General features: G+C 51.3%; 1 protein-coding gene across 12 annotated transcripts in view; it reads left to right on the top strand.

Moving 5' to 3' along the window:
• Nucleotides 1-27,117, top strand: part of LOC123373583 (maestro heat-like repeat-containing protein family member 7) — a 48,308-nt gene that overhangs the window by 19,527 nt on the left and 1,664 nt on the right. For 4 of the 12 annotated variants that reach the window (XM_045022625.1, XM_045022621.1, XM_045022587.1 and 1 more), the window contains 15 exons: nucleotides 999-1,128; nucleotides 4,294-4,469; nucleotides 5,030-5,167; nucleotides 5,338-5,455; nucleotides 6,594-6,734; nucleotides 8,674-8,838; nucleotides 9,435-9,590; nucleotides 9,991-10,113; nucleotides 10,745-10,844; nucleotides 11,258-11,320; nucleotides 11,849-12,273; nucleotides 12,413-12,564; nucleotides 16,833-17,689; nucleotides 17,818-17,924; nucleotides 19,322-19,671. In XM_045022625.1, coding sequence (XP_044878560.1) covers nucleotides 999-1,128; nucleotides 4,294-4,469; nucleotides 5,030-5,167; nucleotides 5,338-5,455; nucleotides 6,594-6,734; nucleotides 8,674-8,838; nucleotides 9,435-9,590; nucleotides 9,991-10,113; nucleotides 10,745-10,844; nucleotides 11,258-11,320; nucleotides 11,849-12,084 — 1,546 coding nt within the window. In that variant the 3' untranslated portion in view covers nucleotides 12,085-12,273; nucleotides 12,413-12,564; nucleotides 16,833-17,689; nucleotides 17,818-17,924; nucleotides 19,322-19,671. Of the gene's footprint in view, nucleotides 1-998; nucleotides 1,129-4,293; nucleotides 4,470-5,029; nucleotides 5,168-5,337; nucleotides 5,456-6,593; nucleotides 6,735-8,673; nucleotides 8,839-9,434; nucleotides 9,591-9,990; nucleotides 10,114-10,744; nucleotides 10,845-11,257; nucleotides 11,321-11,848; nucleotides 12,274-12,412; nucleotides 12,565-16,832; nucleotides 17,690-17,817; nucleotides 17,925-19,321; nucleotides 19,674-19,726; nucleotides 19,814-27,117 lie in introns of those variants that run through there. The other 8 variants (XM_045022668.1, XM_045022656.1, XM_045022603.1 and 5 more) reach the window with 7 other exon arrangements.

Genomic DNA, 27,117 nt, shown 5'->3' with positions numbered 1-27,117 from the left:
GGGTCCTGGAGCAGGGGGTGGATTTAAGTATGTGTTCTTGAGTTCACTGTACCTTTGCTACTCTGGCTGGCAAGCACGGAGCTCGTTCCTCTGTTCTCCTTCATCTGAACGTACAGATAGTTATCCTAGGTGGAACGGTTGCTGTCTGAAGCACATTTGTGTTTGGGCAGGAAAAGCTGAGCGACAGTGATTACGCAAAGCTTGGTTTAATGATGGATGGTCCCAAGCGGTGAGTTCCCAAAACAATCCACAATTCAGAACTCCACTGAAACCCTCTCTCGCACAGTTGTTGACTGAGCACTGCGGAGATCTGAGCCACGCTGCTGCATTCCCCCTCCCTTTTGTTAAAAAAGGGAATTTAATGCTGGTGAAAGGTGCCCCGTTGACACCCTTGGACAATGAGGACCACAGCTGCAGCCCAGGACGTGACGATGCAAGCTTCCTCCGCACTGCTCCTAACAATACTCTGAGCTCATAGCTGGAGGGGCTGCCGTCTAGGCAAGAAAGGCTCATTCATGCCAGGCTCAGGCAAGAAAGGCTCCATGTCCCGTTCAATCCCTGAACCTACCAACAACGGCCAAGTGTGGTAGTTGACTATGTAACATGGACAGCGTGCACTGAGCACTGGTCCGAGACCCTTAGTTCATTTCATATAGGACATCTGCTGCCAGAGAGGCTGTATTAGCCATTAGCCATCAGCCTCTCGGTATTAGCCGTCAGCCAGTAACAGGTCATGACCAGTTGAGGCCAGATTCACACTGGCAGCCTGGAGCTGAAATGCTCCATATCCTGTGCCAGTGAGTCTCAATCTGAGGTCCATGGAGTCCTTGTTCATGCTCCACATTGAATTGCACAAGCTCTGGGAACTGGACTGCTGGGCAGGGAGTTGGCTCCACAGGAGGATTTCTCTTACAAAGAGATTACATTGGCGAAGAGATTTAATAGCTTTTCTCCTAAGCCATCCGGTCCCTCACGTTGCCGTATTTCTGAATTTCTAGCAATTTGGCCGAGCTGTGGCAGTTCCTATCTGCTGACCCGGCCCTCGGAGGACAGGTGATGGAGAACCTGGTTGTGAAGCTGCAGAGTCACCACAGCTCTGAGCACCAAGCCTCTCACATGTCTGATGCCGTAAGTCACTGTTCGAACATCCGTAGCGCCATACAATTAAATCTATCCTATGTCTCTGGGTCACAGGGCAGACTCACCACCAACACGCCTCTTCATGCCAGGACATGATGTTGCAGGGCTTATTCCACACTGGTGTCCCCTTGTCCAGCCTCCTGATTCGGCAACACTCCACAGAGTCCATGGTCTGGCCCTCTTGCCACCTCACCTCCTCCAGGATTAACAGAAAAATTCAATATGGGAAAAGCCAACACGTGGTGGCCTCTGTGCCAGGCCCTCAGCCTCCATCTGAGACCCACCATTCTTGGTCTCTTAGTCCTGAGGTCGGTACTTTGCCTCTTGCTGGGGAACCCAGACCTGACCTCTGCTCTGGGTTCCAGCCCAGGGACCCCATGTTAGGCTGCTAAGGTCTGTTCCTTCAATCCCTCACCACTTCCCTGAGCTGCTCCTCCCTTTTTCCTGCTTGTTAGCAACTCCCATGGGTCTGCAGCTTCTGCTTTTCCTGCCCTGGATTTGTGGCTCCTTGTGACTTCTTCCCACCCAACTTCTGAGGAGCTTCCTCAAAGCTGCTCCCAGCTTCTCTGGCAGCAGGTGGGCTGTGTTTCAAACAGTCCTTCTGGTTTCCCTCCATAAGGCAGGAGTCCCCACCTCCTAGCCCTCCTCCTGGAGGTGGCATTTGCTTCAGGCAGTCCTTCCACCTCTCCTTCAGGCAGGACCCCCTTAGTCTTCTCCTTTATGCTCGGTTGTAAGTTAGCCAGCTGTGGGGCCTTAGCCAGATTCTCCTGGTGACCCTTTTTGCCCAGTCAGTCCTCAGGCTCAGAGGGTTCAGCCATAGGTGCTGGAACTGGGGGAACGGGTGTGCTGCAGCACCCCTTGGCTGGAAGCAGTTTCCATCATATACAGGGTTTACAGTTTGGCTCAACGGCTCTCAGCACCCCCACTATACAAAGTGTTCAAGCACCCCTGAGTGCAGCCTTCTCCTGCTGGTGTTGTCTCTTCTAGGAGGGAGGAGGCAGCATGTATGCTGATCCCCTTCCTATAGCTCATCCCAATTCACTGGGAGAGAGGGGAGTCCTGGCCGCCCCACTTTGCAAGGCTCCTGGTCCCAGGTCCTTACAGAAACATAACAGGAGTTCCTCCTGAACAAGACTTATTCCTTGGACCACTTCTTAGTCCAGACATCCAGATATCAGACATCTCAAAATCTTACAGGGCCAGGCCACATGACAAGGGTGGGCTGACCCCTAGCACCGGTACCTTTACGGGGCAGACTATCCACTCCGTTTTGGGGCTACTGCATAATGTCCTGACAACCTCTTGGGGGTGGGTTCCATTCATCACATCCATGTTGGAGCTCAGAGAAACCCCTGTGATGCTGTCTGCCCTGGTGCCAGCTCAGGATAGGGTTGCAGGCTAATTCACTAATATGCTAATAGAAATCAAAGGAGTGTCAAAGGGTGTTGTAGTGTAATCAGGCCAGTTCACTTGTGTGCTTGTTTAGTTCAAAGGAAAAGTTAAAGGAAACAAATGAACTTGATGTGTAAACTTTATGAAAACGAATGAAAGATTCTTGTTTGCTATTACATTACATTGACATCGTGTATATCCCTGTAATTAAATTACCCATCAAACACAATTGGAGCCTTGGAAATGTAAATGAAGAAGACTGCTAACTCCAAAGCAAGGGCTGTTGTGTTTGACAATGGGAATTCACAGACTAAGTCTGAATTTCCTACTCCTCAAAACCCACTTGGGTAAAGACACTGTTCAGATTGGCTTCTGGAAAAGCTATAGAATAGATGTCAAGGAATGATCCTGTATCTCTGACTGTTTGGACTCTTACAGGGAAGATACCAAATGCAAAATGGAGATCCCCAGAAACATCTGGGTTCCTGAACAGACTTTTGGGAAACCAAGAGATTACTACATCTCTGCTATCATTTGGGATTTACACATTTTGACTCACCTGTTAATGTATTTTACCTGCTTTAACCTCTCAATAACTCATTTCTTTTTCCTAGCTAATAAATCTTTAGTTAGTTTACTAGAGAATTGGCTGCCAGTTTTGTTTTTGGTGTGAGATCCAGAGTACCAATTGACCTGGGGTAAGTGACAGGCCCTTTGGGGTTGGGGGTAACCTCATGTGATGTGATTTTTGGTTTTAATAACCTTCAGTCACAAAGTTCAGTTTGTCTGGGTGGCAAGATAGACTGGAATGTCTAAGAGCACTGTCTGTGGTAAGACTGTTCATGGTAAAACTAGTACAGTAATCCAGGAATGCACAATTGTTACTGGCTTTGTGAAATCCAGTTATAGAATATACCACCAGTTTGGGGTGCCTGCCCTGTGTTATGACAGTCTGACCTAAGACTGGCACTCACAGTTGTGAACCACTCCAGAGAGCGTGACAATTGGCGTAGTCAGCACAGGATTCACATGCCACAGGTCAATTGGGCTTAAAGATCATAACCCAAACGCTATTTAAAGTTTAAATTTGATATTGAGAATTTTAAGGGTTAAAGATGAGTTACAATGGGTGAATCACAATCCTATGAGAGTCTTGACTCGAAAGAACTTGAAAAATTATGGAAAGAAAGGGGGCTATCGGTTAAGAAGAAAGCCCCAGAACACAAACCGAGAGTTTTGCTCATGGACTTTGACAAAAAAGCAGGGTCTCAGCCCCCCTATACCCCAGATGCAGAAGAAATGGCCCCTCTGAGGCACTTGGAAGCCAAGAAACAACGCAAGCATGAAATAATGACAGTGGAAGTCCAAATGAGGAAGAAGAAAGATGCCGAGGAAGCTGATGAAAGAGCCACTCTTCTCTTCATTAATTTATTCTCTGCCACTCTTAGTCCCATGAGGCATTACCCCCACCCCCCACTCCAAGCATGCTGTCTCTGCTGCCCCTGCAGGTTAGGAAGCTCTACGAGATCCGAAACTGAAGCTATGTCCCCTGTGTGGCAATGCAGCCTAGTGTCACCAGGCTCCACAAGGCAAAGCCTTCAAACTGCCAGTGCCCGGCTTCCCCCGCCCTGCTGCTCAGGGCAGTTTAACTCGGTTTGTTTCTCCATGAATCAGGGGAGTTTCATAGCACATAAGCAGGAAGTCCTGAGAACTGACGCAGGATTTCCAAGTAAGCTTGTGTCTCTCTTGTGCCCTCTTCAGGCCACATGCGCCCTCTATGAGATGATTTCGGCGAGCAAGTCCAAAGATGCCACAAACCGCCTCTATCCTCAGCTGCTAATGGCGCTTCTTGTCGAAATCCATTTCAGCCTGGGACAGAGCCTGCCAGGGGATAAGGTCTCTGGAAGGGAAAGCAGTCGGCAGAGCATCCACACCAGGTACTGCGCCTACTGTAAAGTCACGGGTCTAATTACATGGACAGTCATAGTTCTCTCTCCAGCTCTCATGTGGCCCCTGAAGGTTTTCCATAACTCTCTCTAATTCTGAGGGAGTTAGCAGGCAGGGCTTAGGGTGCAAGGGTGTCTCTCAGTGGTAAATGACATACCGACCTATGCACTGCAGAGGAAGTAGAAAGACTGTCCCAACAGCTCTGGGGAGAAATTGGTGGGAGCCAATTTGCCAGTGTGTCAAAGGCATGTGGGTCCGACACTAAAGGGATGAAGTTCTCCTGTTCTGTGACATTGACATGCCCTAGTGCTGATGTGCAATTGTCTGTAGGATTTGCTCAGAACTCTTTATCTTTCTTCATATTATTAAATTGTATTACCCTAGTGGCTAGGACCAGTCACGAACCTGCGCCTTCCTAAGCTCTATTTAAACCATTTGTGTGTCTTTCCACACCCTGAGCTTTCCATCAAGTGACTCCGTCGCTCCCGGGCAGACCTACCACGAGGGGGCGCCTGGCACTCAGTCACGCTGGTGTGTTGTTTGAATCTAGCGCTGCAGTGGAGGCTATAAAGATGCTGCTGCTCTGTGTTGGCTGCCGTTTCGAGCTGACTGTTATGGAGAAGGAGCAAGGCTGGATCCTTCTACAAAGCCCCAGAGATCACCTCCATGGGGTGAGCCTGCTGGCCAGGTAATGAACCAGTGTTTTCCATGCAGTCGCTGCTGCTAGCGGGGGCAATTCCAGAATGAAACATTCCTCACTTCTGGGCTGCCATGTGGCCCCAAGCTGACCCCTCACCCCCTTGTTGCAGAATGTGCTTCACCCCTTACTAACAAAGGTATTTCTGCTTTCTGGCACAGAGCCATGTTGCACTGTGCTTGCCCTGAGACCACAAGGATGCTGCTGGACCTAGTGATCCCGCTCCTCGACAGAGGTGATAAGAAGCACAGGCTGACCACGATGGCCTTCTTTGTAGAAGTAAGTTTCATTAGCTGATGGGAGCAATTGGGTCCTGTGTCCTAGATTAGTGAGCAACTCCTTAAATCAAGGCTTTGAGACTCATTATTGCGCTACATAAACGATGAGCTTTATTGATCATGTCCACACTGCCAGGTGTCCAGGCAGCACTGACTAGGCTCCCCCAGTCCTGTCCCAGCATGCTCTGCGCTCAGTGTAAAATCTGAGATGGATCCTTTAGGGGATCATTGGTTGCTCCAAAGTTGTGGTCAGGAGCCTGATGCGAATATCCAAGAAACTAAGGTTCTGTAGAACAGCATCAGCCTGGACTCTCCCGAAAGGGAGCTGGGTCTCCTGTCGGCATCAGCCTTTCTGCAGGTCCATGAAAGGTTCCTCTCTGCGAAGTCACTAAGGAAAAGCAAAGAGGGGCATTGAGAGTGGGTATGGAGGAGAGAGGATCATGATAAAAGCTCCCCCAGATGCAGGATCATTAGCTCTGAATGCAGTGAGCAATCTTTAACCTTCTCTATTGATGGGTTAGTTAGCGGCACATCACCAGGAATGAGGGGGCTCTATAGTCCATCGCTAGGTTGTCTTCCCCATTTCCATGGTTTCTGTCTGGCTAGTTCCTATTGACAATTTTCATGGATTGTCTCCTCATCTAACTCCTTACGGGCTGGGGTTTAATTCTCTCCTCACCAGGAGTCCAATCCTGGGCCCACTGAGATCAATGGCAAAACTTCCACTGACTTCAGTGGGGTCAGGATTTCAACTCAGGAGGTTGATTTCTCAGTCACAGCCTTCACGTTATCTCAGAGCAGCTTGTCCTGCTTCACAGGGTCACCACGAGGGGTTCGGCTGCTCTCAGCAAACCCCCAGATGCACAAGAGTCCGCCATACAAATGGTCACTAAACATTTTGTTGCCCTGGATGTTCTCCTGGAGGGTAGAGCAGCTCTGCTAGCGCCTACGGCTGAGTCTGGTGCTAACGGCCAGTCAAAGCCCCAGGAAGTCAGTGGGAGGACTGGGCGTCACACACAACGTGGGGCTGATGTATAGCAATGCACGGTACATGTAGGTTATGATGCCTCTCCACAGAACCGACACACAAAGTTTTCCGGTAAGTACTCTGCTGCTGATTTGCTCTTTGTTTTTTTCAGCTTCTGCGTTGCAAAGAGGCCGAGAAGCTCCCACATCCAGACACTCTGGACCGTCTCGAGGAGTGGACAAAACACCCCAGCCCAGTTTTCCGTTCACTTGGTCTAAGAGGACTCGGCATCCTGGCAACCCAACCAGGGAAGGTGAGAGCCCAGGCTTGGTTAACTAGAAAACAACGAGGTGACTGTGACCTAGTGAACTGAGTTCTGGGCAGCAGCGAGGCAGGGTTCTGAGCCCATCTCTGCTGCTGACTTGCCGCACAAGTCACTGACCCTCTCAGTGCCTCCATTTCCCCAGCAGTAACAGGGATAATAACGGCCTCTCAAGCTGCAGATCTTTCCTCTGAGAGTATTTTAGATGGGATTTTACTCCTTGGATTTCAGGTGGACATGATCATTCTCCCGCAGGCAAATTACCCCAGCAGCATTCCTGTTCCTTCTTGGCGAGACCATTCCTGGTGCTGTCACAAAGGATTGGTTGGTCTAAAGACCTTAGCCAGCACATCACACCAGTGGGGGCCAGCCCTGTCTCATAGCTCCCTCCAGTGGCAAGACCCAGCATTGCAGCACTGCCTCCGTTTTTCCCTTAGGCTTGAACAGGGACTTCACAAATGCCTCATTCAATAACACCCGTATTCAGGCTGATTTATTAAGACAAAAAGCCTTTGAAGGCCAAAGATAAAACCCTCAGAATCAAACCTGACAATGTCCAATGGACTAAAAATCAGAAACAGGATCTTCTGCCATTACCGCATCTCCTCTCCTGAGCTCACCTTCAACAAAGGTTCCACCCTGTCCTAACTAAACATAGGAAAACTTAACTTTGGCCCCCTTCCTGGGCACCCCATCTGCAAGCTCTTTGCCCCCAGGCTCTGCAGAGTTCTTTGTTCTCTTGGGGGAGGACTGCTTCCTCCCTGGAGGCCCTTTTCCCCCAACAGATTCCCCCTGCCTTCCTTCCCAGGGAACTTAGGAGCCACTCCCCCCTGTTCCTGCTTCCCCTTCCTTCCTGACAGGGGCGGCTGCAGGCCCCAGCATGCCAAGCGTGTGCTTGGGGCGGCATGCCGCGGGGGGCGCTTTGCCAGTCGCCGGGAGGACGGCAGGCGGCTCCGGTGGACCTCCCGCAGACGTACCTGCGGAGGGTCCGCTGGTCCCGCGGCTCCAGTGGACCTTCTGCAGGCACGCTTGTGGATGCTCCACCGAAGCCGCGGGACCAGCGGGAGGTCCACCGGAGCCGTGGGACCAGCGACCGGCAGAGCGCCCCCCACAGCGTGCTGCCGTGCTTGGGGCGGTGAAATGGCTAGAGCTGCCCCTGCTTCCTGACAGCCCAAAAGAATTCTCTCCTCCTCAGCTGCATCTGATTAATGCATGGGGCTGGCTGGCTGGCTCCAAAGTCTCTGGCCATGAGAGAGGCAGATCACTCTCTTAAAGAGTGTTTCTGATCCTGCCCCCAAATGATATTTCAATTCCTTGCACTATCAGTTCCAAGTTTCTCAAACTTTGCAGAGGGTTCAGCTCTCACCTAGGACTCCCCATGGGCCAGGTTTGATTTTTTCCAAAGTTTCACCATTTGGGAGATTGTCTGCATGGAAAAAGAAGGTGGCTAGAAGTTATTGTTTGTTTGTTTGTAAGTGGAAAAACTGGCCTACAGCTCAGAGATGGCTGAAGGGATTTTGCCCAATCTCCCCAGAAAAAAATCACAGACGACTGGGGACAGCATGGAAAATTTCCATCCAAAAAGGGAATGTTTTTAGGAGCGTATCAAAAGGAGCAACTAGAATGGAAACTGTGTACCAACCTTACATAGCATCTGCTATAATAATAATTAATATCACATAGTAAAAGAGAGAAAAGCCCCGAAGCAAATCACAGCTTTGTCCACACTACACTGGAACGCCCTGGGACAGGATTCACTGATTGCCTCGTCAGGCATCCCCATCAATTCTAATGCACCATGCCTCAGACTGTGGAGAAGGAGCTTGTCTCTGACTTGGTGCCACGGAGTAGAATAAATACAGCCCTGGGACTGTGACTTGTACTCACTGGAGGGCTGGGAGATCTGATGAGCCCCCGTGTGTGTGTGTAGGTGGAACAAGTCAAGGCCCTGCTGCCTGCCATCCTTTGGGGCTCGGATGCGATGGATGATGGGAGTATTCTGGAGGTCATCTCAGCTGTTCAGAACCTTCTGCAGAGCCTGGTTGGGAGTGAGCTCACCAGCGTGGCCAGGAAGCTAAGCCTCTATCTCAGTGCCGTAAGTCAGAGGCTCTTGACCTGCTCATCCCCAGCCAGGCAGTGTTGTGACCCTGGAGTCGTAGTGGTGGCATATCTGACCTGATCAGTTCCGAGCCATTGCCTGGGCCTCAGGCATTGGTGACACCTTGGTCTCTTGTGTTCTCTGTGTGTGGCATGCAGTCGTTTGGTCTCCTGAGGACTGATACGCTTTAATCTAACCCAAGCTAATAGGCTCAATGTAGTGGTCATGGGGTGAAATGTAATGTCCTGTGCTTTGCAGTCTAGATGAATGAATGGTCTCTTCTGCCCGTAAATGCTATGAAACTATGAAAGTGTTGAACCCATTAAAGAAACCCTCCAAAGAGCCCTTCACTGTGGATGGAGTCAGCACTTACAGGCGGCCTCCAGGGAAATTTAGGAACCACTATCCTAGCCTGTGTTGTCTTCCCCTCCACCCAAACCTTTCTGCAAATGGGTGCCCTCTTGGTGGGCAGAGCATGGAGTTATTAGTCAGACTGACCCCTGTCTGTGGTTTGCATTGTGCCGAGCTCACCCTGTAAGGAGAGCGTGAAGCTCCCTCGGTGAGATCCCCTCATGGTTGTGTGTCCATCACAGGTGAGACCCCAGGTGCGCTCTGCTGCCATCATGCTCTTTACAGAGTTGCTTACCACAGTGAAGAGGAGGCAGAAGTACCTGCTGCAGGAGGAAGTGACTCGCAGCCTGGTCCCACTGCTCCTTCACTTACAGGATGAGGACCCTGAGGTGGGCAAGGTGAGTCCCACTGCCATGCGCTCCCTGGTGCAGCAGGGCCCTGACTGCTCCAGCTCTCCTACTAGAACTGTCTCCAGAGCCGCCTCCCAAAAGTGCAAAATCTCAGCCAGACCCGCTCACCCAAGCAGCTTCCCTGGCCTTCAATGGACACACCAGTGGAGATGTTTTATGGCTCCCAGCAGCCACTTCCTAAGTCACTCAACTGCAGCCACCATGAAGATCAAATTCCAGGCGCCCCCACTGATAGGAACAAAGAGATACCAAGGGTCAGCAGGATACCATGTGACCCACACATTCCTTTCCCTCACTGATCATTTCAGCTGGCTTTTCACTGCAGAGTGACCACAGATTCCAGCTCTTTTCATGATGCAAACTCTCCTTGTCCCATCTTCTGTTGCAGAGGTGTCAGAAGGCCTTGGCTGGGTGTTTTCAGTTCCTGGGATGGGCTTGTCCTAAGCAGATTAACAGCAAGAAGGCTTGGCACAAGTATCCGCAGGTGGTGGACAAGATCTGCCAGCACTCTGTAAGTGAACAATCGGCTTCTCGTGAATGCTGCTTCTAGGTTTGGGACTGGAAACGTGCTCCCTCTCAGACTCACTGCTCTGATTGCATGTCTAGTACTAGCATTCTGCACTCTGCCTTCCTCTTAGAAACACCCAGCTCCCCCACTCCTTCCAGTGCCTGTCAGATCTGAACAGCCAGACCTGGCCCGTTCAGTACGGAGGTGAAAGCTCAGAACATAAAGAATCAGCTGATGGCAAAAATGCCTTCTGAATCCTGCAGGAAACTGGATTTCCCCATTTTTCACCTTACCCCAGCCCATTGGCCACTTCTGCACCGTATTTCCTATGCTCTGCTCCCTCTCTAATGTCCTCCCCAGTTGAAGCCCATACAGCCGGGGTTTCAGTGTTCTCTAGTGCCTGGCTCCAGCCCTGCTGCGCCAGCGGCTCAGACACCAGCAATGTGTCTGGTGACACTTTGAAATGGCCATTTAATGACTGCCTGGCATGTAGATGGTCGACCCCAGGATACATGGAGATGGGAGCTGCATTCTTCCCACCCCTCCAAACCAAGCAGCTACACAGAGATGAAATCTCTCTTCTCCTCACCCTGCAGCCCCAGCAACAAGAAGCTTCTTTGGTTTCTGTTCCTAGGTGCTGAAGCTCAGGAGCGTATCTGACACCTTGCTCCAATGTCTGGATCACCTCCAAAGCCCTCAGGTTCCAATACGACGGGCAGCAGCCATCTTTATCGGTAACCGCTGCTTTTCTTAAGCAACTTCTATCTGAGAGGTTGTCCTGTGTTCTGCTTGGAGGGCACTAGCAGCAAGAATTAACCCCCTGGGATCCTAGTGTCTAGATTTCCTGCCCTTGAGGCAGTTGGGCTGGGGATTATATCAAAAGGCCTGGAGCAAATTACAACCCTACCCTCCAGCTCCACCGACTGGAATCCCTGCGGGACTGCAGCAATGCCATATCCATTGGCAATCAGGCTCTCTGTATCTTCCAAGACATGTGTCTCTTTGTCTTGGAGCTTGTAGACTTGTCTGATTGTCCCAGGGACCACTTGAAAGCTGTTTCGCCTGTTGGAAAGACTGACCTTTTTTAAAAGGTAGCACCACGGGAGGTGAAAACTCCCGCAAGATTCATTTCCATTGTACGTTCCAGGTTGCACTGTTCAAAGCTCAGAGCCCGCCATGGTCAGGCAAGAGAAGGAGTTGATACTTCAGTGTAAGTAGTTGCCACGTGGGCATGTATCTGTGATAGTCTGTCTGTGTTTGCATGTGGAAGGAGAGCTCACTCTCATTGTGAACCATGCCAGGAAAAAGTGCAACTCCCCCACCACGCTGCTGCACTGAGTTCAGTTTAGACGTGGCCAGAGGTAGCTGTTGAGAGAGCCTGGACATCAGTCGCAGCTTTGTTTTCTCTGATGTCGGGCGTCACTTCCATCTCCAGGTGCCAGAAGGTTTTACAAGGAGGAAGTAAATGCCAGGCAGGGTGAGGGGCCCTGGCATGTGTCAGGGAGATGGTGCTAAGGAGGTGGATGCCCCAGAATGCAGTGGAAGATGGTGCTGCCAAGGGCAGATGTCAGTGAGGACTTAAGGGGGTATCAGTTGGCAACGACACTGATAGCCCTGGTGAGTCCAGAACGTCTGGGAGGAGTTAGTTGCTGTGGAAGATACAGAGGCCCATGGTGCAGGTGCTGGGGCGTGCTAATACGATATGTGTTTTGACCTGAGCTTCCTCTCTCTGTCTTAGCTCTCAGTGGCCTGCAGCAGGATCCGGATTCCTCTGTCCGTGTCAGCGTCTCACGGGCCATTCAGCAAGTCCGGGATCCTGGCAGAAACCAGTCACCTCAGACCCTAGGAGCTAGATTCAGGAACCTGTTCCACTGCTTGACTGGCCAGGAGGAGAGGGAAAATGCTCCTGACAGAGATCTCGTGGGTGGCCCGGACCCTTCCCAAAGCCACCGATGGGACTCAGGAGGGCCTTGAGTTCCCACAGAGAAGTTGGTGACTGGAGGAGGTCGGCTGAGTCACCACCCCAGGCCCAAAGCCAGTGCCTGCATGATCCTGTGATAATTAACTGCATTGTTCCCCATGAGATGTAGGCAGCTGGGGATGAGTTTAAGTGACCCCCGTACTCAGCAGAATGACGGCTGCTGGCTCCCGCTAGACAAAAAGGTGACAAGACTGTTAGTGTAAAACCAAGGGCATTTGCTCTCACATCTCTGTCTTCCTTCCATAAGGGGACGAGTTGCAAGACAGCTGGTTCATTACATCAGCCACGGCATTAATGACCTTTTCCCTTTCTTCTGATTAGGCTCCGATCTCTGATACATTCTTTGTGACCGTGTAGGAAGAGATGGAATCTGTGCATTAGCCCTCATGCTATGGAGCCACGGGAAGGTTTGACAGCAGAAGTAGATGCAGTGTGGACTAATCTACGAGGGACTAACAGGTACATGCCATATGGTATGTTCACTAGCTGATCTGCAAACTTATGCTTTGGTCCCCTCATCCTTCTCCAGGTATTTATGCAGCTCCGTTCCATCTTCTCCTTCTATGCAATCCAGCCAAAATAGGGATAATTCTCCTTCACCGGCCTCTTATCTTACATAAACTGACCTTTCTCTAGACACGTATCCTACATGATAGCTGAGTTCAAAGCTGTCTGTGAAGAGTTACAGAGGGATCTCCCAAAACTGGGCGACTGGGCAACAAAATGGCAGATGAAATCCAATGTTGATAAGTGGAAAGTAACGCAGCTTCCATGTACAACTGAGGGAATTCTGCACCAAAAAATTAAAAATTCTGTAAAATTCTGCATATTGTATTTGTCAAAATAACACAATATAATCACACCATTTTCAATTGTTTGCTGACACATTTTTTTAATAAATTACCAAAATAATTAGGGATGTCGATTAATTGCAGTTAAGTCACGTGATTACCTGAAAAAAATTAATTGCGATTAAAATAATTAATCACGATTAATCGCAGTTTTAATTGCACTGTTAAGCAATAGAATACCAATTGAAATTTATTAAATATTTGGAATGTTTTTCTACATTTTCAAATATATTGCTTTCAATTACAACACAAAATACAAAGTGTACAGTGCTCAGTTTATATTATTTTAATTACAAATATTTGCATTCTAAAAATGATAAACAGAAGAAACAGTATTTTTCAATTCACCTCATACAAGTACTGTAGTGCAATTTCTTTATTGTGAAAGTGCAACTTACAAATGTAGAGGGTTTTTTTGTTACATAACTGCACTCAAAAACAAAACAATGTAAAACTTTAGAGCCTACAAGTCCACTCAGTCCTACTTCTTGTTCAGCCAATCGCTAAGACAAACAAGTTTGTTTATATTTGCAGGAGATAATGCTGCCTGCTTCTTGTTTGCAATGTCACCTGAAAGTGAGAGCAGGCGTTCGCCTGATACTGTTGTAGCCGGCATCACAAGATATTTACATGCCAAATGCCCTAAAGATTCATATGCCCTTTCAAACATTCATGCTTCAACCACCATTCCAGAGGACATGCATCCATGCTGATGACGGGTTCTGCTCGATAACGATCCAAAGCAGTGTGGACCGACGTATGTTCAGTTTCATCATCTGAGTCAGAGGCCACCAGCAGAAGGTTGATTTTCTTTTTTAGTGGTTTGGGTTTTGTAGTTTCCACATCAGAGTGTTGCTCTTTTAAGACTTCTGAAAGCATGCTCCACACCTCGTCCCTCTCAGATTTTGGAAGGCACTTCAGATTCTTAAATCTTGGGTCGAGTGCTGTAGCTATCTTAGGAAATCTCACATTGGTACCTTCTTTGCATTTTGTGAAATCTGCAGTGAAAGTGTTCTTAATACGAACAACATGTGCTGGCTCATCATCCGAGACTGCTATAACATGAAATACATGGCAGAAGGCAGGTAAAACAGAGCAGGGGACATACAGTTTCCCCCCAAGGAGTTCAGTCATAAATTTAATTAACACATAATTTTTTTAACAAGCGTCATTAGCATGGAAGCATGTCCTCTGGAATGATGGCTGAAGCATGAAGGAGCATACAACTGTTTAGCATATCTGGCATGTGACACCAGCTACAAAAGTGCCATGTGAATGCCTTCCTCACTTTCAAGTGACATTGTAAATAAGAAGCAGGTGGCATTATGTCCCGTAAATGTGAACAAACTTGTTTGTCTTAGCGATTGGCTGAACGAGAAGTAGGACTGAGTGGACCTGTAGACTCTAAAGTTTTACATTGTTTTATTTTTGAATGCAGGTGGGTTTTTTTACATAATTCTACATTTGTAAATTCAACTTACATGATAAATTCAACTTTCATAAGTACTACAGAACTTGCAATGGGGGAATTGAAAAATACTGTTTATATTCTTTTTTTACAATGCAAATAGTTGTAATAAAAATAAATATAAACTGAGCACTGTACACTTTGTATTCTGTGTTGTAATTGAAATCAATATATTTGAAAATGTAGAAAACATCCAAAAATATTTAAATAAATGCTATTCTATTATTATTTAACAACGTGATTGATCACACAATTAATCGCGATTAACTTTTTTAATCACTTGACAGCCCTAAAATACTTGAAAATGGCGTGATTATATTGCATTATTTTCACAAATAAAATTATTTAGAATTTTGCAGGATTTAAATTTTTTAATTTTTTTTGGTGCAGAATTTTTAATTGTTGGTGCAAAATTCCCTCAGAGTACCAGGTGAGTCCAGGTGCAGAGGGGATCTGGATGCACAGGGGCTCGTTGGGGGGTTCTGGGTGCAGTGGGAATGAGCCTCTGCAGGGGAGTCCAGGTGAAGGTGGTTAGGGCTCAGCAGGGGTGGAGGGAGGCTGGGTATGGTGGGCTCAACAGGGGTCTGGGTGCTGGGGAGGGGTCTTGGTGGGGTGGGGGTCATGGGGCAGCTGGTTGGGGCCCGGTGGGGTGGGGGTCCGGGAGTGGGGGATTCCCAGTGCAGGGGGTTGGGCTCAGGGGAGAGGTTGTGCAGGGTGATTGCTGGGGGGGTGTGTCTGGGTGTGGGGAGGTCTGGATGTGGGGGCACTTGGGAGAGGAATTCCAGGTGAGCAGGTGAGGCTTGAGGGAGAGGGGTTTGGGGTGCAAGAGGGTCCAGAGGCACAGGGGTTGAGTGGAAAGCAGGACCAGCTCCCCATACAATGACCCCTCCCCCAGGGTCGAGAAGCAATGGCACCAGGAAGTGGGGGAAGGATTCACTATATGGGGAGCTGCTCCTTCTGTCCACACAACCCCCGTGCATCTGGACGACTCCCCACACCCAAACCTCCCCGCTGAGCCTCACCACCTGCACCCAGACACCACCCCCACCAAGCACATCCACAGTCCAGAGCTTCCTAGAGCCGGGGGAGGTTTTGGGTTGATCTGACCCAGATTCAGCTGCTCCATGACAGGGACTCAAGGAGAGGGAGGGGGAACTTTGTCACCATCGTTCTCCTCCCCCATCCCCAGGGGGCATCCCCAGACACCTCCTTCCTCCCTGCAGTGACTTACCTCTCCCTCGGCTACTCCGGGTGCCCAAACAGACACGACCATGCTGCCAGGGAGGGGTGAGTGAGCACTGGAGTAGCTTCTCATTGCTTCCTCACATAAACTATTTTTCTGCGGGGAAGCAAAGAGAATCTGTGGGGGGACATGTTTCTGCATGTGCACAATGGCACAGAATTCCCCCAGGAGTATTCCATAGAAGGAAAGATTAAAAAGACTGGGGCTTTTCAGCTTGTAAAAGAGACAACTAAGGGATGATATGATAGAGGTCTATAAAATCATGACTGGTGTGGAGAAAGTGAATAGGGAAGTGTTATTTACCCTTTGTGTAACAGGGTAAATCAGGGGTTAGCCAATGAAATGAATAGGCAGCAAGTTTAAAACAAACACAAGGCGGTACCTCTTCACACAACGCAAAGTCAACCTGTGGAACTTGTTGCCAGAGGATGTTGTGAAGGTCAAAGGTATAACTGGGTTCAAAAATAACTAGGTACATTCATGGAAGATAGCCACTGATGAACCTATTAGCTAAAATGCTCAGGCACACAACCCTATGCTCTGGGTGTCTGTAACAAGGTGCTGCAGGACCCTCTTGGCTCCTAACCCTGTTGGGCTGATAAAGTCACTCAGAGAATCTGGGTTCAGTAACCACTGGTGCAGTTTATTTACACGTTGTGCTCTCACCACCTTTTCACTATACAAGTAGCCCTTTACCTACAGGCGGGAGGGAGGGGAGAGCTACCTCCCTGCTTCCACTTGCTGCCTTTTCCCTTTCTTCCTGCTCCCCTTCTAGCTTCCTTCCCTGAGGCTTTTATACAGCCCCAGCCTAATTAGGCAGCAGCTGTCTCTGCTTCCCCAATTAGGGGCAGGTGGTCTAACCAGCTCCAATTCACCTCCCTTAATTGGAACTGGAGTGACCGAGGGCTGGCTCAGCAGCTCCTGCTCAGCACCGTCACAGTGTCCCTGGGACTGGATGACAGGGGATGGATCACTTGATAAATTGCCCTGTTCTGTTCATTCCTTCTGAAGCATCTGGCACCGGCCACTGTCAGAAGATGGAATGCTGGGCTAGATGGACCATTGGTTTGATCCAATATGGCTGTTCGTATGATCCAGGCCTCTAGTTCCCTTTGGACAGTTAAATAAAAGCCTTCATCTCTCCACCCATTGACATTATATAATCTCACTTTTCTTTAGACACTTGGGCCAGCACTTTCAAACACGGATGTCAAAAGTTAGGTACCTAAAGCCATACTTCTTCTTCAACACTTCGCTGAACGGTTGGCCATAGCAATTGTTCACCGTTGATCCATTCCTGTGCTTGACGGGCCAAGCGCCCAACATTGGAATAGACTTGAGACACCCACGTAATAGGGGGCTTGCCTTTGGGCTGCCTCCACCCCTTGATTGGTGAAATTTTCTCTCGGATGTTACGAGCCAGTCAAAGAACGGCGTTAGCCGGAACGTCTTGCGGCATACTCGCAACACGTCCGAAAAGCATAAGACGCCATTTGCAGACAATGGCCCCAGTAGTCTGCAGACCGGAGCAACCATAAACATCTGCATTACAAATGAAGTCATTCCACTCTATGCCCAATATACAACATTGGCATTTTGTGTGGAAAGCCTCCAGCTTTGCCCACTCTGAGTGGCGCAGTCTCCATGTTTCGCAACCGTACAGCCGTACGGAGAGGATATAGCTCGACTAGCTCCTGAACTTGGTTGTCGTGCCGAGATGATGTTGATTCATTGTAAACGACCCATGGCAGAGGCTGCACTGCCACACTCAAGCACCTCAATAAATGGCCTGATCTTTCTCAAATGCTGAATACCAAGAACTTCTCACTCAAATCTGCCAAAGCCATGGCTGCTCAGCTCCTCTGAAAATCAATCCACTTGTTTATGAATGTCAGTGCCAGACTTTGGACAGTGACATAGGAAGACATTGGCCTGCGCCTATGCATGGACCCTCATCCTACGATCCAGCCCCTCAACAGATACATCCCAGCTTCTAACTGTGAGCCATTCAGCTACAATGGGGAGGCCTAGATGCTGTAAGTGAATTAACACGTAATGATAGATAGACTGATAGATAGTATAAACTATTATTTCTACCATCTGCCATATGGATTTACTCTGCAGAGCTTGCTGTCCCTGTTACTCATGTGTATTTATGTTCCAGAGCCCCACACCACTGTGCTGGCCATGAGAGAGGGAAGGATTTCAGGCCCAAGGCCCAAGTGGGGCGGGAAGAAGCACAGACTCACCTCCGTTGCCTTCTTTGCTGAGGTAAGTTTTGTTGACTTGTTGAACTGAGATTGCAGAGCGTAGCTCAGTCCCATATTTTCACAACTGGCAGTGCCCCATATGTGTATCTGGGGCATCTTGCCTCCTCCTTTCTTGACCTGTAAGTGGGGTGGCCTGGGGTTTATGTAAAAGGCAGAAATTGTGTTGAAACCATAATCATCCAGATACTTCTGAGAAAATCCCTCTGGAACAGTGGAAATAGCGCAGCATTTGGCCATCAGTCCCTCAGTAGTTTCCCAGATTGTGACTGCGTTCGATTTCCCATGAGACGTCTTGAAAGCTGCTCTCTTTGTTGAGAGGCTGAACCTCTGAAAGTTCGCCCTGGAGAACGTAAGCATTGACGGGAGAGCCGTTGTGTTGATTCCCTAGGTGCCTCTCCAGCACGCCGGCAGACAGACCCAGATCAGGAGGCCTGGCGCTGAATGATGTGGTTTGGGGCAGCCGCTGACTACAATAACCCCTGGTGTGTAGCTAGGCTGTGCGCACTGCACACTGGGTTCCCAACTGCAGGATTTGACTCGTAGCCTTTAAAAAAAAAAGTTTTGAGGTGCAGAAGGCCAAGGAAAAATGTGACACCCTGTCCCAGACCCTGAGCTATTTCTGTGGTACTGGGGTCCCTTTACGAACACAGCAGCCATCTCCATACAGCAGCTAACACACACACACACAAAAAGCTTCCATTATCCTTAAATCCTGTCCCTGTCCCTCTTCCATCCTGCTCTGTCCTTTATTACACAAAGGCCTTGGCTACACGTACGTCAGCGTGTGGGGTGCGTGTAGCTACACAAGAGAGGCTGTGGTAGGGAGGACAGCCAGGCTCAGCTCAGGGAGCTGCCGGTGCCATTCCCCACTGTCTCCCCCCGGCCAGAGCCTTTCCCCACTGGACTCTCACTGCGGCGGGGAAAGGCTCTGGCAGAGGGGAAGGGGCAGGACTCTACCCTACTAAATAGAGCAGCGCAGACACGGGAGGCCTTGCATGGGCATGTAGGGTGCATAGCCATAGGGGTCAAGCGTCCCTTTACTTGCCTAAGCCAGGCCTCACCATCTACACTGCTGTTACACCCGTGCTGGCAGGGTCGGAATAGCCCCAAGCACAGCCCTACCCAAAGCAGCCGCCTCTGTTCCTGGAGTCCTAATTGACTGCGCTTGAACTAAGAGGCTTGGGGACTGCAAAGGAAGGCAGGGTCCCAGTTAACACCCTACCCCGGAAGCAGCCTCTCTGCTGGGACTCCGTCCTGGGAAACAGTTCCCTCTTAGGACTCTGTAGTGTTCCTCCAAAACGCGAGTGCTCTTTGGGGTAAGGCAGACACTAGTCATGTAAGCCACTCACCACAGGGTGGCGCTGATGCTTTGTCTCCCCTACATTTTTCTCCTCCTAGGTCCCTTTGCAGCGGATCAGATTATGTCCGGTCTCTGTGCCCATTGATACAGGCTGGGTAGCAGGAGCCCTTCAGCCCCACGGTGACATGGGCTGTTACGTGTTTGAATGACTAATCCTTCCTCGACCTATTCCAGGCCGGAAGGGCCGAGGTGCTGTTTCCCGAGGAGCTGTTCCAGGACTAGCTAGGTAAGCACAGACACGGGCCGTGCACCACAGCTCTAGGTACACCCCTGTAACCCTAGAGGGGCAGGAAACGTGGTCCTTTCCGGTGGAAACGATGGTCGTTTTAATATGAGTGCAGAGTGTTTAGATGCAAGCTGGATGGACGGAAGCAGAGAGTTTGGAAGATCAATATATAGCTGAAGCTCGTTGTTTTTATTGTGGTTTTTTCCCTCTCTCATAGGAGCCTTTCCAAGCGTCACAGAAGAATGGTCCAGAGTTAATATGGCCTAGAGTTGTTTGTTGCATAATAAAACTGCTGCTGATTTCCAAGTGTGTGCGGCCAACTTTCCTCACTGCGCACTAGGCTGCGTGTAGCCATGTGACTGAGATGTCGGCCTTCTCTTTTCTGGGCACCAGGGCCGGCTCTGGGCACCAGCGCTCCAAGCATGTGCTTGGGGCGGCACTTTGCAAGGGGCAGCACTCTCCCCCCCGCACCCTCCCCCCCTTTTTTTTCTGGCTTGGGACAGCAAAAAGCTGGGAGCCGGCCCTGGCCAGAGCCCTGCTCTTGAGAGCCAGAACATTGTCCCTCTGGAGCCGAGCCCGGGCTGCGGCGGCGAGAGGGGCTCCCGGAGTTTGTGAGGAGCCGGGGAGGGAGGGAAGCGGGGCCCGGGATGCAGGGAGGGAGGAGGGGTCCTGCTGCCGCCACCGCTGCTGCTCTGAGTCTCCTCAGGGCGGCGCGGCGTTTCCCCGCCTGAGTGGGCTGTGCAGGGCGCCGCCGGGCTAGGTGGGGGGTGCGGATCCCGGCTCATGCACTGATGGAGCGAGTGGCTGGGCAGCCCGAGCTGCTAGGGAGCTGCCACCGCCCCCTCCTGCCTCCGGACCCAGCCCACCGCACACCTCCCCCACCTTGCCCCAGGCCCCCACAGCGCCAGGGGCAGGGAGAGGCAGAGCCTGGCTCCGAGCGGGGCAGCGGGGGATACTGCCCCACCGGGGGACCCCCGTGGCTTGGGCATCTGGGGGTCGGTGTCCGTCCTCTCGGCTGTGCCTGCATGGGGCTGGGGAAGCAGCTGTCGGCGCCTGCCCCTCTCAGCTGGGGTGAAAGTAACTCACAGGACTTACCCGTACTGCCGGAGTCCTGAGGGGGGCGTGGCCTCACCCGGGAGAGGCGGGGCCTCTCAAGATTTAAAGGCCCTGGGGCACCAGCTGTGGCTGGGAGGCCCAGGGCCTTTAAATCAACCAGGGGCTCCCAGCTGCAGAGGTGGCTGGGAGCCCCCCAGGGCTCAGGGGCAAATTAAAGGGCCTGGGGCTCCAGCCACCGGGGAAACCCCGAGCTTTGCGGGGCTGGGGCAGGGATTTAAAGGGCCCAGAGCTCCTGCCACCGAGGGGAGCCCCGAGCCCTTTAAATCCCGGCCCCTGCCCAGCCATCAGAGCCGCGGCCGGGATTGAAAGGGGTCTGGGCTGCCCGCAGCCACGGGCAGCCCAGAGCCCTTTCATTCCCTGCCGTGGAAGCCGGTGCGGTCCAGCATGGCGTACTGGCTCTTGCCGGTACGCCGGACCGGACCGGACCGGCTTACTTTCACCTCTGCTCTCAGCCCTTGCACCCCCCATCCCGTTCGCAGCCTCTTAACTGGTACCTCCCCCCATCGCTCCTTCGCTGCACCCCTTCCCCTTGTACTCTCCCTTCACCCGCACCTCTCCCCTTGTACCCTCCCCCAGCCCTGTCCTCCCACACCTCCCCCTTCCCCTGCACCTCTTCTCCCACAACCCTCCTGATGCCCCCTCTCCTCCTCCACCTCCTCCATGAGTACATCACACCCCGCTTCTCTGCCAGTGTGGAGCCCCCAAGCACCCCCACACCTGCTCCTCTGCCTGAACCCTCTTTACTAGATCCCCATCCCTTTCCGGGTACAAGGTTGGAGGGTTAGTTCCTGTGCCTTCCATGTGCATTTGGAGCACTAAAGATGGGACTGTGGGGGGCGCGGGGGGGGGGTGAGATTTATACTAAAGTGAAATAAAAATAGGAGAAACAGTTTGATCCCCATTGCAAGTGTGAACGGGGATTGCTGTGGTGAATGAGGAGGTCACGTTTGGGGGGGCGGGAGCCCAGGGCTGGGGCAGCAGGGGTTGTGGGTGGGGGATGGCACTGGTGGAGAGGGGAGAGCCCAGGGCTGAGGTGGGGGGGCAGCCAACATTTTTTTTGCTTGGGGTGGTAAAAAACCTAGAGCCGGCCCTGCTGGGCACTGCACCTTTAATAGTAGAGGAATCTTCCTGGCTGCAAACATCCCCACTAGGGTTGCCAGGTGTCCGGTTTTCGACCAGAACGTCCAGTCACAAAGGGACCCTGGCAGCTCCAATCGGCACTGCTGACTGGGCTGTCAAAAGTCCGGTTGGTGTGGGGCTGGCAGGCTCCCTACCTGGCGCCGCGCGTCGCCCCACAAGCAGCGACATGTCTCTCAGCTCCTTGATGGAGGGATGGCCACAGCCCCCGCCCCGAGCACCAGCTCTGCAGCTCCCATTGCCTGGGAGCCGTGGCCAATGGGAGTTGCAGCAATGGCACTTGAGGGTGGAGGCAGCGTGCAGAGCCGCCTGACCGCGCCTCCGCCTAGGAGCGAAGGGACATGTCGCCCCTTCCCAGGAGCTGCCTGAGGTAAACACCACCCGGAGCCCGCACTCCAAAACCCCTCCTGCACTCCAACCCCCTGCGCCAGCCCTGAGCCCCCTCCTGTACACAAGCTCCCTCCCAGAGCCTGCACCCCCCCAACACCCCACCCCAGCCATGAGCCTCCCCAAACCCCAAACACCTCATCCCCAGCCCCACCCCAGAGCCTGCACCCCCCAGCTGGCACCCTAACCTCCTCCTGCACCTCAACCCCCTGCCCCAGCCCTGAGCCCCATCCCACACCCAAACTTCTTCCTGAAGCCCACGCCCCACCCTGGTGCCCCACTTAGACCCCCCTCCTGCACTCCAAATGCCTCGTCACCAGCCCACACCCTCAGCTGGAGCCCTCACCCCCCACATCCCAACCTCCTGCCCCAGCCTGATCCCCCACACACACCTTGAACCCCTCATTTCTGGCCTCAGCCCAGAACCTGCACTCCCACTCCAAAGCCCATGTCCCCTCCGACACCCCAACCCCCTGCCTCAGCCCAGACCCCTCCCGCCCTCCGAACCTCTCATCCCCGGTCCCCACCCCAGAGCCCACACCCCCAGCCGGAGCCCTCACCGCCTCCCACACCCCAACCACCTGCGACAGATAGGGTGACAGATAGGGTGACCAGACATCCCGATAAAATCGGGACTGCCCCGATTTTGAGGAGTTTGTCCCACGTCCCGACCAGAGTATGGTTGGGACGCCATTTGTCCCGATATTTTGTTTCCTGGGCTTCGGTGGCAATTCAGCGGAGAGTCCTTCAGTCGCGGACGGTCTTCGGCAGTATTTCAGCAGCAGGTGCTTCTGTCTTTGGCGACAAGGTTTATTACCCGCCGCTGAAATACCGCCAAAGACCGTCCGCGACTGACGGGCTCTCCGCCGAACTCCTGGACGGGTGAGTGTAAAAAAACCAACACACACACACCCCTCCCCCCCGTAGCAGTCCCAATATTTTCCCCTTGATATCTGGTCACCCTACGACAGAGGGTGGGAGGAATGGAGTGAGTGGGGCGGGGCCTTGGAGACAGGGCGGGGCAGGGCCTTGGAGAAGGGGTGGCCATGGACGGGGCCTCGGAGAAGGGTCGGGGCAGGGGTGTTCGGTTTTGTGCGATTAGAAAGTCAGCAGCCCTAACGCTGACTTTTGGGGGTGGGGGGCAAAGCCGGGGGGGCTGCTGTAGTCTGAGCAATGGCTGGAGTTCCAAGTGGTGCCTGTTGGCTCATAGTGGAGCAAGTTCAGCCTTTCCTTTCGAAAACTGAGCTGGGCATTTTGAAGGAGAATCTCAGCTTTCTTCTTCCTTTCTTTCAAGTGAGTCGCTCTAGCTTTTATGGCTGTGGGTAAATGCTTGAAAATGTGAACTCCAAAGGCTCAAAAACCAGAGAGCAAATCATTTATTGATTTATTAACCTCGTGATTTGGGGGGACATGACATGATTTTTGAACACGGGGTGTTGGCCCTACTGCCTCTGGGGCTAATCCTTGGCAGGGGGAAAGGTACTTCCTCCTCGTGGGTTGCCAGTTGGGGTTGGACATATTCCTGAAGGTTTCATAACATGACATAATCGTTAATTAAAGATTAATCTTGAATTCGTGGAGACGTCAAGCCAATCCTGGAGGCCTGGCAACCCTACATGCAGCACAAGCCGCTTTCTCTCAAGAAGAAACACCTACAAGTGAACATTCCCCAGCTCTGCCCCCTCTCTGTTTTCTTGCTCCACTTTATCATTCTGTCTTCATCACAAATCACCCTTTCCCCTGCCCTGTGGGTCATTCTATCTGTTCCTCTTCCCTGCGCGTCTCTCTCCCTCCTCCTTTCTTCCTCGTTCTCTGGTCCCACCTGTTTTCTCCCTCCTTCCCTTATTCTCTACCCCATCTCCTGCTTTGCCCACCCTTGATTCATCTCCTACCTAGAAATTTAGCCAGGAGAGTGGGGGTAACCCCCCAGTTCTGGCAAAAAGTGGTGTGGGATCTTCAGCAACTACCCCTGGTTGGGATCTCAGTTTTACAGCTCCTCCGGCAGGTGGTCCAGCAGCAGAGCGCCCCCTAGCCCCGCTGGCTCAGTATTGACACAAGGGACCTCCCTCCAGCTCCTGCATCCCAAGCAGTGCAGGCTGGAAGGTTCATAGTTGGCCAGTGGGGAAATCAGACCAAATATGAGTGACATTTGATGAGGAGGTAAACAATCATGTGTTAAAAGGTCTTGCAAAAACAAATCCTCAGGTGCCTGCAGATGCTCCTACACCTTGGGATTCTCTGACATCACAGCCTGCTCCTGTTCCTCCTCCTGGTCATTTGTAGATAAAAGCCTGAAACACTGGGAGAGCTTTAATTTTTTCTGCCCCATGCAGAGGTAACAGGATAAATGATCCACACCTCTGCTTACTTCTCTGTGGGAAGAACACACCCGCTCTGCATTGCTCGAGCCACAGGGTGACTCATGGGAACGCAAACGTTCTCACTGACCTCCGGAGAGCCACATCAAACACGGAGCCGTGGCAGGAAACAAACCTACCAGCCTGTAGGTCACGGCAAGTTTGGCTCTGGATGGACTGTATTTCACCTGCAAACTGTTAACAATATAGGCAGCTCCAGAGGGAGTGCCACCATAACACGCCCCGTTCAGCTTTGTGTCGACAAGAGCAACTAAGGACATGGACAATAATAGACCCAGAACTAGATTCTTGACACCACTGGTTTCCTAGGCCTAGGGCATAGGTTTCTGGTCCTATGCCCAGTGCAATTCAAATCATTATTATTATTTATTTGGATTTCAGTAGGACCTAACAGCCCCAGTCCATTGTGCCAGGTGCTGTAATGTGTTTGTTATTTATATTACCATGCAATCTAGGTGCCCTAGTCATGGACTAGGCCCCATTGTGCCAGGTGCTGCACAAACACAGCACAAAAGAGAATCCCTGCCCTGCTCTATTCTGGTTAGGCCTCAACTGGAGTATTGTGTCCAGTTCTGGGCACTACATTTCAAGAAAGATGTGGAGAAATTGGAGAGGGTCCAGAGAAGAGCAACAAGAATGATTAAAGGTCCAGAGAACATGACCTATGAAGGAAGGCTGAAAGAATTGGGTTTGTTTAGTTTGGAAAAGAGAAGACTGAGAGGGGACATGATAGCAGTTTTCAGGTATCTAAAAGGGTGTCATAAGGAGGAGGGAGAAAACTTCTTCACCTTAGCCTCTAAGGATAGAACAAGAAGCAATGGGCTTAAACTGCAGCAAGGGAGGTTTAGGTTGGACATTAGGAAAAAGTTCCTAACTGTCAGGGTGGTTAAACACTGGAATAAATTGCCTAGGGAGGTTGTGGAATCTCCATCTCTGGAGATATTTAAGAGTAGGTTAGATAAATGTCTATCAGGGATGGTCTAGACAGTATTTGGTCCTGCCATGAGGGCAGGGGACTGGACTCGATGACCTCTCGAGGTCCCTTCCAGTCCTAGAATCTATAAGAGCTGACAATCTATCAGTGGGATCAATCTTCACACTGTGCACATTCTCTTCACAAGCGCACAGTCAACCTGTGGAACTCCTTGCCAGAGGATGTTGTGAAGGCCAAAACTGTAACAGGGTTCAATAAAGAACTCGATAAATTCATGGAGGATAGGTCCATCAATGGCTATTAGCCAGGATGGACAGGGATGGTGTCCCTAGCCTCTGTTTGCCAGAAGCTGGGAATGAGTGATAGGGGATGGATCACTTGAGGATTACCTGTTGTGTGCATTCCCTCTGGGACACCTGGCATTGGCCACTGTCAGAAAAAAGGATACTGGGCTAGGTGGACCTTTGGTCTGACCCAGTAATGCCGTTCTTATGGGAGACTCACTTTGTAACCCAAGGCCAGTTCCCCTAACCTCTATGGGCTTCAGTTTGCCATCTGTACCATGCAGCTAATAACCCTTCCCTCCCTCTGAGGGGGGCCATGAGGCTAACAGGTACAGATATTTGTCAAGCGCTCTGAGGACATTGGATCGCTGTCCCCAAAGAAACGCAAAGTCTCCTTAGCTTAGTCATGCAGGAAAGCATTTAGCAATACAGTGGCAAGACAGACACTCCATTATCGCCTATTTCTGAATAGCTCATGGTGCACAAACACGATCATGGGGGAAATCTGGGAAATTAAAAAGAGACCCAATATGCTGACCAGAAAATGAGATGGGTGAAATCGCAAGTAACTAAACCCAGCCTTAGACCTTGTACCACCATAGCCAATACACCCTCCACCAGAGACCTGCTACAGCAAAGCAGGAGAAGAGACAGTAACTGCTACAGACCAGATGCACTAGTGGGAGTGTGTTTATATGAAGCACAGAGGACCAATAGGTTCAATTCAGGCCTGGTGGGTGTTCAGGGGGCTAACACTGAGACTGAATGTAGCTCAGTGAGTCCAGTAGTCTGAGTAAAGGCCAGGCGTGTGGAATAGGCAACTTGGACGCTGATAAGCCAGCCGCTGGCCACCTGATTAGGGTTGCCAGCCATCTGGTTTTCACCCGGCCAGTCCGAGTTCCAGCTTGTGTGTCCAGGTGCCGTTTGACAAGCCCTGATGTCTGGGTGTTTGGGATCTGGAGTGGAAGAGGTGGATCAGGGGGTGCGGTCTGGGGGGGGAGGTTTACCTCACGGTGACACTAACACTTTTGACTGGCTGGCCAGGAAGTACCGCCCCCTCATAACTGAGGACTTCCTGAAACTATCAGAAACACAGATGGCCTGGAGCTGCAATTGCTCTCCCACAGTCCCACCTCTGGGACCCACTTCTGGGATTCACAGCATGGCAGTCAGCACGTCCCAGAGCGCATGTGGGTGTCCAGCACCATGGGGGAGGAATTCCACTCTTGCCCATCATAAATGCCAGCTGCCGCTGGAGGGATTAGGAGCATTTAGATCCCAGGCTGTGATTAGGTCACTGACGTTCCTTTGTACAGACTAACACCTTTCACCTGGGATTCGGGGCAGGACTGCTAAGGGCGCAGCCGCAGAA

Source organism: Mauremys mutica, chromosome 1 (genome assembly GCF_020497125.1).
Source record: "Mauremys mutica isolate MM-2020 ecotype Southern chromosome 1, ASM2049712v1, whole genome shotgun sequence".
In the NCBI taxonomy this organism is placed as follows: Eukaryota; Metazoa; Chordata; order Testudines; family Geoemydidae; genus Mauremys; species Mauremys mutica.
Note: the sequence above shows the minus strand (reverse complement) of the source record. Positions and strands in the feature narration are given on the sequence as shown.